This window comes from Oratosquilla oratoria, chromosome 31 (assembly GCF_046742065.1).
Source record: "Oratosquilla oratoria isolate Oo_2021 chromosome 31, ASM4674206v1, whole genome shotgun sequence".
Classification (NCBI taxonomy): Eukaryota; Metazoa; Arthropoda; class Malacostraca; order Stomatopoda; family Squillidae; genus Oratosquilla; species Oratosquilla oratoria.
In genome coordinates this window covers 51,868,971-51,885,978 of record NC_134807.1, presented here as the reverse complement: position 1 = coordinate 51,885,978, position 17,008 = coordinate 51,868,971, and the positions used below count along the sequence as shown (strand labels likewise).

The 17,008-nt window shown below is 40.1% G+C and overlaps 1 protein-coding gene across 1 annotated transcript in view; it reads right to left on the bottom strand.

The window, feature by feature from the left end:
• Positions 1-5,393: 5,393 nt before the first annotated feature.
• The window catches only part of LOC143041680 (transmembrane protein 26-like), a 70,708-nt gene continuing 59,093 nt past the window's right edge, over positions 5,394-17,008 (bottom strand). Inside the window, exons 4-6 of the mRNA XM_076213686.1 lie at positions 7,563-7,697; positions 6,995-7,205; positions 5,394-5,590 (exon numbers count right to left, since the gene is read on the bottom strand). Of these exons, the coding sequence (XP_076069801.1) occupies positions 5,434-5,590; positions 6,995-7,205; positions 7,563-7,697 (503 nt within the window). The 3' untranslated portion in view covers positions 5,394-5,433. The remainder of the gene's footprint in view (positions 5,591-6,994; positions 7,206-7,562; positions 7,698-17,008) is intronic.

The following is a 17,008-nucleotide window of genomic DNA, read 5'->3' as shown; positions in this document are numbered from 1 at the left end:
GCAGACTGGAAGTGAGTATTAAGGGAGAGAGACTGGAGGAAGTGGATAGTTTTAGATACTTGGGTGCGAATGTGGCAGGAAAGGGAGGAGTGAGGGTGGAGGTAGAATGTAGATTGAGAGAAGTGAGTAAATGCCTTTGGGGATTAAAAAGTGTAATGAGAAATTTAGGAATGGATGCTAAGAGGAGATTGTATGAAGGAGTGATTGTGCCGACAGCACTGTATGGGGCAGAAACATGGAACATAGGAGAGGAAGAGAGGAGGACTTTGTGCTTGAGATGAGGTGCCTGAGAAGTATGATAGGGGTTACGAGGCTATATAGAGTGAGAAATGAGGAGGTGAGGAGAACAGGGGTTGAAAGGGAGCTGGGAGATGGGGTTGATGAAAGAGTATTGGGAAAGAATGAGTGAAGAAAGATTAGTAAAAGAGGTGTGGAAGGCAGAGGTGGAAGGAGTGAATGTGAGGGGTCAACCTAGGGTAAGATGGATGGATGGGATAAAAGGGGCATTGGAAAGGATGGAAGAGGACAGAAGATAGGGGTGAGTGGAGAATGGTTGTGTATGGATGATGCTATGATGCATGAGGGGGAGTGGGTGGAGGATGGTGGATGAGAAGGTATGTATGAGAAATGAATTGACGCAGCCCGAAGGGATTTCTCCCCGTCCTCTCCTTTTCTGCATGAGAGGACGGAGAGGGAGGGTCGCCGATTTAATAAAGCGGCCTTGCTGTGGATATGCTGTGTCTGGCGACACTGCTTCTGACCCAGGGCAGTGGACAAGATGCAGGGATGACCGGTCATCCAGGAGGTGCCAAGATAAGAGGGGGGAAGAGGGTAGAGGGGAGTGGAGTATGTAGGGGATGGAATGGGTGGGAGTGGTTTATATGTTTGTTTGTTTGTTTGTTTGTTTGTTTGTTTGTTTGTTTTTTCTTGTCTACCTCCAGTGTAAGGGGGAAAAAGCCTTTGGTATATGTATGTATGTATGTATGTATGTATGTATGTATGTATGTATGTATGTATGTATGTATGTATGTATGTATGTATGTATGTATGTATGACTTGGTCCGAAGGGATGTCACTAAGGTCATCTAAATATTGGCCGCGTAAAATATGAAGTCAACCCCATGCAGGGTATTCAGGTTAGAAAATCTATGGACTAGTTGTTCGGCTTCAGTGGTAAATGAGTGAACGATTCAAAGCTGGTAGTAAACATTGAGATCTAACATAAAGATTTCAATTATATTATAATAGGATCCACCCCGATATGACTCACTACTGTTATGCACGACACTAACAAGGTGTGTGAAGTTTTCCAATGTCCTTGCCATATGCATGAGCAGACTGGACCTTGGCCCAGGATACCTGGAGGCAGTATTGGTGTTGTACTCGTCGATTTGCTCGACCAAAGTATATGAGTATATCGATATTCATGCTGGGGGACGAAGGTACGAAACTTCAAGTCGTTTGTGCTCCCTGCCTTGCACGCCTGTGAGCTATAAACACTGAATACAAAACCTACAGCAAAGTGACGTGTGGATATTTTTGGTCCAAGTGCCTTCGGAGCAACGTTCCCTCTAAGCTGTGCGCATGTGCGCGCGCACATGTTATTTACAACTAGCACACATAAAGAAAAAATGGGCGCACACAAGATTTTTTTTATTACATTACAATCCATTCAATAAAGAAGTTCCACCCAAACATAAGTTTATCAATTCTCTAAAAATATAGTAACTTGCCAACCATCAAACCAATATTTTTTTTCTCTTCTAACTTAAGTGGCCGCCCCTTAAAAGTTTTAATCACACATCAAGCCGACGTAACGGAATAATGAAGGTATGTAAAATAAAAAAAATAAAATATAGCAATCATTTATTTTACTCAAAGTTTGAATACTAATTTGTTGGGTCACCATAAAGTGCCCCCCCCCCCCTTGGTACGCCACTGCTTGGTGGAGGTAATATTTAACATAAATTTACAAATTGTACGTATTTACTTAAGTGATCAGATGCGCACATACTTTTCAGAGAAGGCAAACTTTGCACACAAGCAAATATCTGTGCACACTCGCAGCAAAAAATTAGAGGGAACATTGCTTCGGAGAAACATGGGTATCGCTGGAACGACTATGTAAAAAAAAATCAGAGAATTTTTCGTGTAATATTTTATCCCAAAGTCCTGCAACAGGCTTGCTTGCCTTGTGTTTGCTTTCTTTTCTATCTCCGTAGCACCAATATCACTGGAGTCAGTGATAGATAGCGAGCCGAGTCATCTTAACACCTCTATATTGAACGTAGCTGCATATCTCTCCAATACCTAGCATGCATATGTGTGCACGCACTCATATGCTACAACGTGGTACTGTCGACAAAGACTAGCATCTCCGTAGGTACGGTTCATGTTCAGTGACCAAGCTAGCCGACTTTCCTGGCTACGCCCCTTCAGCGACAATAGATTCTCGGAATCTCAGGTCAACCCCTCTACCGTGAACAATAGCCCGGCTGCATCTCGGGTCAGCCACCTGCCCTCACACAAAATGATCTCTGCCGGCGCCTCTCCGCGTCGGACCAAACCTTCCAAATATTCCTATGATATGGCAACTGTACATATGTATATATTATGTTTCTGGCAACCTTACGAGTTTTGCTTGGGGCTTGCCGTGTATTGTAAAACAGAACTAAACCTGGAACATTAAAGCCAATAACTGCAATGAGTTTATTTCACCACCACTTCCCAATTTAGTAACTTACAACCTACATATATGTATATATATATATATATATATATATATATATATATATATATATAAAATCATTCCGACTGTTGTCTTCGGATTCGAACCTAGGTTCGCGTGATTACGATGCCGAGGTTCGAATCCGGGGACGACAGTCGGAATTATTTGATTGACCACACCATCACTGGCGATTCTATTCACACACACACACACACACACACACACACACACACACACACACACACACACACACATACACACACACACACACACACACACACACACACACACATATATATATATATATATATATATATATATATAGATATATATATATATAGAGATATATATATGGAAATAAACTCATCTGCTGGGATTCGAGCCCTCACCTGAGCGGCTTGCGTCTTACAAGATGAAGACCGTACCATCACGCCATATATATATATATATATATATATATATATATATATGTATATATATATATATATATATATATATATATATATATATATGTGTGTGTGTGTGTGTGTGTGTGTGTGTGTGTGTGTGTGTGTGTGTGTGTGTGTGTGTGTGTGTGTGTGTGTGTGTGTGTGTGTGTGTGTGTGTGTGTGTGTGTATTCACTTTGGTCTTTGGATCTCGTGTTGGCCTCGTGATCAACAGCTATTTCCCTCTTGGAAGAGAGCTCAGAGCTCGAATGACCGATCTATGGGTAATGCTGTAACCTTACACGCACACACACCCCTAACTCCCCGCCCACGAGAGTTGGAGTAACGACTCGAAGCGCAGCGATACTGAAATCATTTCAGCCCTGGACAGGATTCACCCCCGGACCGCTGTAGTGACAGTCGGGGACTCTACCAACCACGCCACCGAGTCGTGAGGCAAAACCTGGTGTGTGTGTGTGTGTGTGTATTCACTTGTATTCACTTGGTCTTTGATCTTTGGATCACGTGTTGGACTCGTGATCGATAGCTATTTCCCTCCTGGAAGAGAGCTCAGAGCTCGTAGGTCCGATCTATGGGTAATGCTATGACCTTGCACACACACACACCCCCAACTCCCCGCCCACGAGAGTTGGAGTAACACCCCTCAGCGCTGCGATACTGATATTATTTCAGCCCCGGGCGAGAGTCGAACCCGGACCTCCGTAGTGGCAGGCCAGAGCTCTAACCACAGCGCCATGAGAGGTGTGTGTGTGTGTGTGTGTGTGTGTGTGTGTGTGTGTGTGTGTGTGTGTGTGTGTGTGTGTGTGTGTGTGTGTGTGTGTGTGTGTGTGTGTGTGTGTGTGTGTGTGTGTGTGTCATTGTGCAACTAATGACATCTTTACTGTTTCAGATAAGGTCCCTCCATGAGCAAGGACGGATAGTCGTCCTTAACTGGATTCCCGGACACATCGGCCTGCCGGGGAACGAAGAGGCAGACAGTGAGGCAAGGAAGGCAGCGGCCAATCACCATATGGACGGCGGTATTGGTGTGCTCCCGAGTCGGGCAGAGATCTTGACCATCGCCACAAGAACACTGACCCGGCGAGAGGTAGAGAAGCACAAGTTGATGGCGCCCATGAGGCCGTCAGCCCTGTGGTACAAGAGGACTTCCAACTATGAGAAGTTTGCCACAGGAATGCGCCTCTCCAGGGCGCAAGAAGTGATCCTACATCGACTTAGGCTAGGGTATCGATGTTTCTGGGAGATTGCAGGACGCCAAGAGGACTGCCAACACTGCGGCGCGGTGGGGGCCAATACGCTGGTCCACTACTTGACTACCTGTCCAGCGTCTGCATTTCTTTGAGCGGGTCCTGCCACTTCACCGGAGGGTCTAGTGAGGAGGCTGTTGGGCGCGATCAACCCATACCGGCTTCGGCGCCTAACGGAAGTATCACCTCCTAGATAATGCTCCCCATTTTTTTTCTTTTCTTTTATGAATACACACTGAATATATAGCCTATATACAACAAGCATATCCGCTCACCATGACTCTTTTTCTTTCTTTACAGCAAAGACGACTGGCCGTCCTTACCTGGGATCCCGGAAGGCATAGACTGAGACAAGACGATACACATCAGACCGGGAGACTGAAGAGTACCAAAGAGATGGCTGCCAGCATATTAACCTTTAGTATTGTAATATATTGTAAAAGTCCTTCAGACTTCTTAGGAAGTAGCGGGTTGTGACCCGCGCAAGTTTTCTTTTGTAAATACTTGCAATCAATAAAAAAAAAATAAAAAAATGTGTGTGTGTGTGTGTGTGTGTGTGTGTGTGTGTGTGTGTGTGTGTGTGTGTGTGTGTGTGTGTGTGTGTGTGTGTGTGTGTGTGTGTGTGTGTGTGTGTGTGTGTGTGTGTGTGTGTGTGTGTGTGTGTGTGTGTGTGTGTGTGTGTGTGTGTGTGTGTGTGTGTGTGTGTGTGTGTGTGTGTGTGTGTGTGTGTGTGTGTGTGTCTCTGTGGGGGGTGCATGTTTGTGAGTGCGCACGTGTGTGTGCGTCTGTTCCTCTCTCTCTCTCTCTCTCTCTCTCTCTCTCTCTCTCTCTCTCTCTCTCTCTCTCTCTCTCTATCTATCTATCTATCTATCTATCTATCTATCTATCTATCTCTCCTTCAACTTCTTAGGAAAGTGTTGGCAGGCCCGTCCTTTGTGCCCTATGCAGAAAGCAACAATGAAACTGAAAAACTCTATATGAATTTATGTACAGATGTTAATACCTTCATGTTCACAGAAATATTCTTACCAGTTTTTGCCTCAACTTGCACTTTTGACAAATAAGAACGGAGAGACGGTAGAGCTGTAGTGACACCACCAAAGTGTTCTTGCACGTGAAGAAAATGTTCATGTAACTTACTACTTGGTACCTGAAGATAAGGATCACCCTGGAACAGGGTAAGTTTAGTGAAAATGTCATCTGCAACCGTCATAGATGTCGCAAAAATAAAAATGGCTCGTTGAATATTAAACTACGGTATGTTGATTTTGAAATGAAGACAATGAGGTACATCTCTGCGCCCGAAACATAAACGACCTTTCCTCTATGGAGTCTATCTACTCAGACAGCCAAGGTAAATAACAACCACCAGTAGCTGTTCACTGGGATTGGACCCATACTTTCATAAAGACCATGAGCGATCGGAACCCACCGCCCTAAACCCAGACAATTATGAATTCAATTGACTATATTCTCCTTTATTCATCTTAACTTTGAGAGCATTTGATAAATCTGAATCGTGCATATAGAGGTTTTTGATCAAGTCCCATCAGGAAAGAGCTCACCCTTTTAATTACATAGAATAGCTTGTTTCAGTAGAAACAAAATACTTTAAAGTATGTTTTCATTTTGAAGACGATAGCGTCATTTAGTGAAATAAAAATTGCCATGTATAGCATGAATATAATGCTTGTAGGAAGCTGAACCCTTTAGTGTTGGTTTTGGCTATCGCTAGGTAATTCGGTTAGTTTGTGGGGGTACTCCCTTATCATTAAAGGGTTATGAAGTGAGCTTTTCAACTCCCAAATTCTGTAGCGGTAGCATACTGTCTAGATTTCATTGTAGGTTACGCCGGACAATTTCATTAAGTTGATGGACAGGCATGGAGAAGAAGAGGCAGTGACCTGAACGTGGGGATCTCGAACCACTGAGACCCTTTCGGGATGAATCTATTTCTTAACTGAATAGAGTTATTTGGTGACCGCCACAACGAAGGCTGTGCGGTATGACAGTAGCATGCTTCCTCCCCTTGGGAGGCTCACATAGAACTGCCATAGGCCGCTGTGGTGTGTTTGCCTTTGAGTTCACCTCATAATGATTATGACGAAGAGTCTAGTTCGATTTCCAACAGTTACCAGTGACTGCTACCTTTCTCGGCTCTCCGAGCACACAGAACAAATGTGACAGAGTAAATTTCGAACTTTTTAGTTAATGTCCTTGATACCTGTTTTCCTAAGTTCCAGACTACAAAAGAGTGATTAACATTTAAAAATTAATTAATAATCAAACCAGTTCATGATATGTACTCGTATACATAGACACAGAGAGAAAGGTATGGGGGCGAGGTCAAAGAACCTTTACAAATTAATTAATTTAAAAATTAAAAAAACTAAAAATTAATTAATAATCAAACCAGTTCGTGATATGTACTCGTATACATAGACACAGAGACAGGTATGTGGGCGAGGTCAAAGAACCTCTAACCCACCCATCAAAATAAATAGATAATTAAATAAATAAGTAATAAATAAATAAATAAACAAAATTTTCTTCAAAACCCTGTTGACCCCACCTCAGAAGGAAGAAAGGCCCGTCCTGCATTAGGACAGTGGTGAGGATGGAAATAATGTCCATGTCAAGGACGTGCTCAAGGGTCGAAGAACAGGTCTCAGGAACTTCGAGGACCGACGAATGATAAGAAGAGGTGATGGAGAGCCTCGGCTTCGGGGCTTGAGCAGAGCTGAGCACCAATGTAAACTGCAAGAGGGACCACGACCAGATAGCTGTGCAGAAGAACAAGGGTTCGAACTATTAGACCTAATGCATATTTCCTTTCTGATGGAAACCATGTACGACAGAATAAGAATATTATTTTCATAAAGTTTCAAAAAGAAATGCATTCATTTCATGATGTATGAAAAAAATGGCATAAAGCACACAATCGAATGAAAATTACAAGACTGTCGGGGAAATCTGAACGTACGGGCCATAGAATTGATACCACTGTCGAGTAGAAGCATTAATATAATCGCGACTCAGTTTGAAGTCCCGAATTTAGAATTTCTTAGGTTCGTATTGTAATCTATTTTGCCTTCATTGCAACACTACATACTACCGGATCAAATTCTCTAGAATGCTACCTAGAGTGGCCAAGATGAGTTCTTTGTTAGAGGCGACCTTCTCTTCCTTGAAACACTCGAAGAGCTCGATGATGTCAGCAGCCATCGCCATGTAGGCCAGGAGAAGCTGTGAAAGTTGGTCACGTGTCAGTTCCCCTGGGAGGAAGAGGATAGGAAAGGCGTAATATATAAGGCGGTCATAGAAACATCAATATTTTCAAAATCTAGAGCGAGATTGAAGTCTGTATTCTGACTACCGCTAGATTATTCTATTAACGTATTAACCCCAGAGAAACTTTCGACAGTCAAAGGGTTAAAAAAAGTGTTGTTCATCTCGTGGGCAGACACAAAGTATATTGCCTTGAAGGAAACAGAGAAATTGGTGAATTGGTGACATAAAGAAAATACTCAGAATTACAGCAAATGTAGAGTACTGGATTAAATGGATTCCGAATGTGTGTGGGATGAGAAATGTGAATAGGGAAATCGATAGAAGAAAAAAGTAGAATTGAAGGTGAAAATGCAGGTGTCCGTGTCGAAAGTTAAATTGAATAGAGATAATGTCAAATTGTAAAATCACAAGACTCTTTTTTAAATTATTGCAAAACATCGTAAATAAGACTCAAAATATAGATCAGCAAATCCAACTGACTTGTTAGAAATACTTGTGGATGACATGAAGATGAAGAAAATAAACATGATAGCATTGAATGAGTAGATTTCAGCTCGAGGAGTTATTATCAAGGACTTGATAGCCCAGTTACAAAGGAATACAAAGGAGATGCAAATAGTAACAGTGATGGTTAAGAACCACTGACTTAATTTAAGTGTATGAACTCACGATACTGAGAAATAAGTTAGGCCAGGTTTGAAATTCATATATTTATCTGGATTTTTTTTTATGTCAATTGTACAGTATTTGAGCTTGCAACAGGTAGTTTGTTCCAAACATTTACAATGCGTTTAAAAAAAAATGGCGTTTGATCTCTTAGAGACTATTTTGTGACCATTATTTTTCAAGATATTACTACGGTCTACAAAAGAATAACAATCTATATTCATATTAATGATGCCATGGAACATTTTAATGACCAATTAAATCACCCCGTATTCTAAGTTTTGGTCAACTAAATCAAATTTACTTAGACGCTCTTTACAGGGTCTATTACTAAAATGAGTAATCATTTTCGTTGTATCCTTTCTAATTTGTTTATGTCTTTTATAAGATCCTGTATACTATAAATGTAATGAAACCATAGGTCGAGTAACTGTACTTCCAAGAATTAGTTGTATAAATTGTGCGAGATTAAAAAAGTCGTAGACGGACTATGCAGTCCAGTCCTCATGAATGAGATTGAGAAAATCAGAGCTAGAATTGTACCCTTTCTAATTTGTTTATGTCTTTTATAAGATCCTGTATACTATAAATGTAATGAAACCATAGGTCGAGTAACTGTACTTCCAAGAATTAGTTGTATAAATTGTGCGAGATTAAAAAAGTCGTAGACGGACTATGCAGTCCAGACCTCATGAATGAGATTGAGAAAATCAGAGCTAGAACTGAACATTGCTATTAATAATCCTCATGAGGCTGAAGAGTCAATGATAAAATGTGTTTTTTTTTTAAACAGTCTGTAGGCAACAACACCCTACTTTGACGCTCTTGCGCTGGCTGAGACTTAGCTGGACAAATATGACACCCGAAACTTATTTGTTCTTACATGTACCAAGGACAGGCAGAAGGAGTGGTGGAGTTGGTATCTTTCAAAAGTTCTTCAAATTAATTGATGAAGAAAAATGAACACTTTTGAGCACCTGCAAATAAGTTGTGAAGTTGGTGGGAAGAAATTTACTTTTATTGTAATCTACAGAACACCTCAAACGAAAGCCAGCGCATTCATTTATGAATAACCAATTTATTTAGAATGTGTAGACACAGTACGTGCAAGTGTGTTTGTGATGTGTGTATGATGATTTTGATATCTGGGTTGACGATTAAAGTGAGGATAATGGAATGCACCTACACCTGAATAAATAAGTGGAAAATGTAACAACAATTCGTGGCCCCATATTGGATTTAGTCTTTGATATGAAACATAATCTGTTAAGTAAAATTAATGTAGATGAATTATGCTGTACCTTCCCGTACACAAATTAGTAAAATTCGTGATTTCATATAGAAAATACAAAAAAAAAAAAAAAATCAACCAACAATAATTCATTAATCAAACGGCCCGAGAAATTTCTATTAACCCTGGATTACTAGACATAAGATTTTATGGCAATTTAGGTCGACCTGTATCCAAATGGAATCATAATAGGAAAAAATAAAATAAAATATATAAATTTGTTTTACTTGTATATATAGGTGCTGCGGTACAAAAATATGTTTCATAGAGTCCTTCTGACACAAAATTAATTAAATCATAAAAAAAAACTTGTCTAAGTCTAAATAAAAATATTCTTCTAAAAAAAAACGCTGTGGAAGTCGGGGACATGTGGTATTACGGTGACACTTTGTTCTAAAAATATTCTTGAAAAAGCGCTTGGGTAAGTCGGGGTCAGGTGGTATTCTTCTTCTTCTTCCTCGCGTTCTTCTTCGCGTTTTTCTTCGCGTTCTTCTTCGCGTTCTTCTTCACATTCTTCTTCGCTTTCTTCTTTGCGTTCTTCTTTTTCGTTTTCTTCTTTGCGTTCTTCGCATTCTACTTCGTGTTCTTCTTCCTCGCGTTCTTCGTGCTGGGGATCCCGTGTTGGGGTTCCGCCCCGAGGCCGAAGGGGAAAACGAGGGATTAGAGCGCAGAAAGCTGCGGCCGTAGGCCGCTGTGTGCGCGGCCAAGCCCCCGGCGAAGCCGGAAAGGGCCAAGCCCGCGGCTTGTACTATTGTAAAAAAAAAAAAAAAAAAAAAAAAAAAAGAGAGAGAGAGAGAGAGAGAGAGAGAGAGAGAGAGAGAGAGAGAGAGAGAGAGAGAGAGAGAGAGAGAGAGAGAGAGAGAAATAAATAATACTATGAAAATAAACCATATACATCACTTGATGTCACACTGTGCCTCTAAACCCCGTACTGGCCAGAAAACATGGTATCTGGAATAAATGAAAGTTTGTGATTTTTGTAAATGTATAAAACAAAAACAAAAACAAAAACTTCTAAATTTTCTTCCACCCCTTCCATCCTGTTCTTTACAAGGTATAATGGACTTAGCAGTTATTCCTGGCATCCATGGTAGATGATATCAGAGTGGTCTGGGCATATAGGATTGTCACAGTGGGTGCACACATTCCTTGTCTATTTGGCTGTTCTCCAGGATTGATTGATTGATTGATTGATTGATTAAAGGTTATCTGGCGTCGTAGCTGCCAAGGTCATAGACGCCGATGTTCTCCAGGAGCAGAATGCACACCGTCTCTTGTGTGAAGTTTCAGGACGGTCCAACGCCAGCCTCTCATCAATGATGCCGAAGCCAATCTTGACTGCAGATATGACAGATGCTTTCATCCCCCTCTGCTGAATCCTTATCTCCGCCCATGGTCTCACAAGTTCACTGGCAAGCGTGTTCATAAAAATGCGTCGCACTTTAACACCAGATTTCATCTTGGACAAAAGAAAGGCATTGATGACAGATAGGTTTACGAGTCCATAAAAAAGACGAAGGGTCCATCTCTGTGTTTTTCTACTACATGTGTACCTGCTACACATGTTATCAATTACGTCTACTACTCCGTTGGTTTTGTTATAGTAATGGATGATTTTTTTTTTTTTCTATCTCAGGAGTATTGTGTTTTGATGACAACAATAGCACTACTTTAGTTTGCTTTGGTTCGTAGGACACCATAGTCAGGTTTGGTCTGAACAGAAAAATGCTAGTATCCACAGGGTGACTCATCTTTGTGTCCACCATAGCATTAGGCACATATCCTTTCCGTCGTAGCGTCCCGACCATTGTAGTCCTTATCTTGTACAGTTCATCTGCAAGGGGCATGGACGTAAAAGAGTTGTCGACAGTTACATTTCTATTGCTGTCGAGATACGGTTCACACAGCTTCATTGTGTAATATTGTCCTACTTTTCCAGGGGCTACTCGATCTTGTCGGTGCTTCCCCAAGTCCACAATGACACTCAGCATGTAACTGTTTGAGTTGTCACACGCCATGATCTTCAGTCCGTACTTCTTGGGTTTCTTACTCATATAAAATCTGAATTTTCAGCGTCCTCGAAACCCCAACATCTGCTCGTTAACTGTCATGTCTTTGTCAAGAACATAATTTTTCTGACAATTTGCTACAAATTGTTCCCACATGTGCCTAAATGCAGCCATTTTATCAGTCCTGGTTCGCTCTTCCCTTGTGGTGTGGTCATCAAAACGTATGGCCCGTAAAAGCAAAGTGATATCGGCTTCACTTAGGGAGTCTACCGTGTTTTCTCCACCACATTCGAACTCCACAGAGTTCACAAGCAACACCAACTGTTCATCTTTGTAGTGTTTTGTTCGTTTCATGGCTGCCAGCACTACCTACAAGAAAAAACACATGTAGCACTTCATATTGTATCATGTGAGTCATGTTTACGAACGTAGTGTTCATTATGACTTAAAAACACTCTCAACACTTTTTATAAGTCATCACATAAACAAACATTATGACGTGACATTTTTCCTCCAATAATCTAACGTAATAACACGACATGTGCCATATGGATACACTAAAACTTACCTGGGCTGTATACAAATGCAGAGCACGGGTTTCAATCTCCTCACACTGGCAGCACATTCATTACTGACGCCGTAAACAATAAAAGTTGCCAAATGTCAATTTATGTGGAAATCACAGCCCGCGAAAATATAACTACGCATTACGTGATTCCAAGTGGCACACATCTAGTAATCCAGGCTCGAGAAAATTCTATAAAAAAGTACCGACCTTGCGAGCAAGATACGTTGATAATGAAATGTACTATTAATTTTCCTAAACCTTAGGATCCCTACAAGTTCTCTGTGATGATTTGTGTCCTACTACTGAAACGGAGATTATTGTAAAAGAATATGCGCCCTGGTTTAACGCTGATATTCAAAGAGAAAAAAATGAAAAACGAGAGAGGCTATGGTGTAGTCTACCTATGGATGAGACGAGAAGGGAATATCAAATAGCGAGAAAATAATAAAAACAGACTCATATTAAACAGAAAATGTGAATAACGTAGATAAAAAACGGAGGCAGGATCGAATATTACAACGATATACAAAATGCGGGATAGTTCAACTGGCGACAAGAAGAAAAAATACCAGGAGGTTACTCTGATGATACGCTAACAATTATGTTTTTGAGCTTCTTTAAAAATGGAATAAAAAAAATTGTGGAATTTTTTAGCAAAGACGACCTCCAAGTGACAAATAGCTTCTTAAGCGTTTCTGAGGTAAAGTTACTGAGTTTTAAACAAGTTGACAAAACCATGACGAAACCAGCTTACTGTGAAAATTATCCAGTACCTACATCAGAAATAATAAATTGTAAAATCTATGGGGATATCTTGCAAGTGTCTCTGGAGATAGCAAATATAAGTATTGAAACTAAGACCTTTCCCAACGGATGAAAAGCTAACATTTGTGAAACCCATAGCTAAAGGCAAATTAGACTCACAGTGCTTAAGCTTTTATACACTTGTATCATATTTGACATTTCTATATGAAATAATCGAAAGTGTGATTCTAGATCAGTTGAACAAGGTAAACATTTTACCAGATAATCAGTCTGCATATAGAATCCATTATTCCTTTAAAACTACTTTAAGAACGATGACAAATCGTCTACTTTTACTGATGAACGAGGGAAAATGTGGTGCCTTAGTCCTACTTGACTAGGTGCCTCTTTTGACATGGTTGTACATAGCTCATTACTTGAAGATTGTAAGACTATTCGCATTGATGGTGAAGCATTAACTTATCTAGAAAATTACTTTGAAAATAGAACCTATTGAGTTCAAATCGCCAAAACCTCATCGGCCACAAAATCATTATTGCGAGGAATTTCCCAGGGGAGTGTATTGGGTACTATTTTGTTTTGCATTTATACCATTGAACTGTCACTTTTACTAAAAATCACGGAGTTCATTTTTAATTATTTACCGACGATACTCATTTCTACATGCCTCTGAATAATATAATTGAAATAGAAGGAAAAACTGACGGTATCATGAGAGAAGTCAAGGTCTGGATGAATATGAAGCAGTTGAAATTAAGTTATGACAAATCGGAGTACTTGAAAGATTAGCACACCATATATGTACTATTTTGCATGAATGTATGGTAAATCACATCTTTGATTCATTTTTTTTTTTTTAATTTGCCCCATTAATGGGAGATATCAAGATGATTTTTATCTCTATTTTGCAGTAACATCCATCGTCTGCAAAAAATTATCGCCAACATAAAAATTATTGCAAAATTGAATGTGGTGGACTCAACACGAACTGAATATTTTTCAGAGTGATAATGAAAATCTTCTACTTCGATCAAAAGTAGATAGATATGTATATTGGCAACAGTGTACACAGATATAAAAATACAATGTATAAGATTGCGAGGATAAAACAATTAAAGCATATGAAAATTATTTCTATTGTGGTCCTCTTAAAAAACAAAGAATCCAGATACATTTAAGCAAATAATAAAATAACTAAAAACAGAACATTTTAAATCATAATAAGCACTGAAAATAATAATCATTGGCATAACTCATTATGTAAAGAAAGAAAAAGCTAATGTGTATAGCTAAGAACAGAACTGTTAATCATATTACAAATAATAATCTGACATAACTTATTATGTAAAGAAAGAAAAAACTAATGACACCTGAGGCATTAAACATATAATAGATAATAGAATCATAATAACAATGATAATGTGACACAATGATAATACTGATACATGAGTGGGTAATACTGATACTGAAAACTTAATATGGATCTGGAAAAGGCTTACGACAGAGTAGACAGGAAGGCACTGTGGGAAGTTTTGCGGATAAACGGGATAGGAGGAAAGCTTTTAGGAGCTGTAAGGAGTTTTCACGCGAGTACTGGAGCATATTTCAGGATTAGAAATGGAGAGAGTGAGTGGTTCGAGGTAAAGGTGGGACTTTGTCAGGGATGTGTTATGTCGCCCTGGCTGTTCAGCTTATACATGACTGGGGTGGTGCAAGAGGTAAATGCAAGGGTAGTGGGTCAGGGATTGGAGATGTTTCAAGAAAATGGAGAAAAGGGGGAGGTGAGCCAGCTGTTGTTGGCGTCGGCGTTTAAGCGTTCATCGACATCATCTGTGATTATTACTGGATCGTCTTATGTTCCTGTGTGTATCGGCTGTAATTTGGACCCTGGATGGTGAAGGATTTTGGACAAACAAATTTATACCTACGTATTCTTCACATCGGCCGGTGATCATCGTTCGCTGATTTCCATAGTGACTTTCGTCTCCTTTGCCAGTGCATTATTCAGGCTTGTACATGCTTCTTGTTTATCTTATGACAGGCCATATTGTGTTTCCTGTTTATAATGAAATAATTGGTCAATGGTTCTTTGTCTGGCAAATTGCCAAATTGGTTGGCGTTCACGGCGGCCATGTTGTGACGTCATGATCTCTTTCCTTAAGATCTAGTATAGTTACCCCTGTGCGGTAACGTTTTTCCTTGTTTATAAGTTATTAGAGAATTGTGGTAATTACGTGACTTAATTGTGAATCATATATTTTGTATCAATAACGGTCTTGTTTTGTGTATTAGAGAGAATATTATTGCTTACGTTCTTTCAGGTGATCCATTCTTCCGATCACCATTATTAAGTGTATTTTCTTTGTTTTGATTTTGATGTTATTACGTAGTGGAGTGCAGTTATCTTGCCCCCTTCTAATATGTCTAAACCAAAGGTACTATCTTTCATCAATCCCCAAAAACCATCTAAAACAATGGCTCATACCTTAACTTTATTACACCAAGAACCTTCTGTTATTAAATTCTCAGGCCAAGACCCCCATTATAAGGCTATAGATTTTATTCCTCAATGCGAGGATGCTATAGTGAACCCAAATGTTTCGACTGCGCATGAAAGATATCTTTTGTGAGGTCACAACTTCTCCCTAATTCACTAGCGTCTGAGATGCTGTCTGCATCGGGCCTTGATCCCAAGTCTTTGGATTATGATTATGACATCTTTAGGTCTAATTTCATTAAAAAAATTCAGATAACCCTGTTGGCATTTCTTTTCAATGGTGTTTCAAACTGGCTGATCCCCTCGTATCCCGACTGGGCACTCTTAACTACAGGCGTGCCTTCGATTCACTCTCACATTCAGACTGGGTAGATAATGGCACTATCACTTTAGATAGGTTCCGCCTTATTTTGGAATTTTTGTTTTACATCCTTCTTTTTTTCTTCTTCTTCTTCTTTTTGTGCCTTTTAAGAAAAGAGCTGCATCTTTTCTCAGCTATAAGACTGATGAAACTCTATTATCTTTTGCAACAAGGCTTTCCTGTAAACTAAGGGAAATGCCTTCTGGTTCTTTGTGTATCAACAATGCTCTTCAACATGTCAATGTCCCTGGTTCTCCTCACCCCTCTCAGTCTACAGTTCCTACTCATAGCTCCCCTCAATCTACAATTACCCCCCCCCTTATCCTTACATGTACCTTTTGTAACAGGTCTGGTCATACAAGCAATTTTTTTTTTACTGCCGTAGGCGCCAGGTACACAAGTCAAGACAGTCCCCTGTTCGCAGGAGTGTATCTAATGTTTCTTCTAATATGACGCATGACCTTTCTAGAGTAGAGCCACAGGATAAACTCAGTTACTGCCATATCCATGGTCATTGTAAACACTCGACTGATCAATGTTTCAAGGTTTTGAAACTTAGAGATGAGACTTCTCATCAGCCTCGTCAGTCCCATTTTCACCAGCGCTTGTTTCACAACCCAAAGATTTGACCAGTAATGTTCGGTCTCAAATCATCCCCTTAGTAGCTGTTGAGTCTTCCCAATTACTTACCTTCCAATTTCTTACAAGGGATACGCCTATTTCAGTCACTGTAGATACTGGTGCAGAATGTAGTCTCATAAGTAGAAAGGCTTATTTTGCTCTCCGGGAATTGTACAATCTCCCTTTATCTCCCTTTTGTAATAATTTGCATTCTGTGCAAGGTTCTCCCTTGCTTTTTCTTGAGTCTGTTTCTCTTCCCTTACAGTTTCCCTCGCATGCTACAGTTTTCCATATCACTTTCGTTGTTGTTTCTGGTATTGCCCTTATGTGTGACTCTCTCTTAAGTCGCCGTGTAGTGACTTTCTGCAATTTTGTTATCCCTGCATCAGATAGGCCAGTTTCTGTTTGTGATTCTCCTGTGCTTGATCAGTCCGCACATTTGCCCTCACCAGCTTCTAAGCGCTTTAACCCTACTTTTCCTTGTACTGCTGTTGTTATAGGGGAGCATCTTATTGGA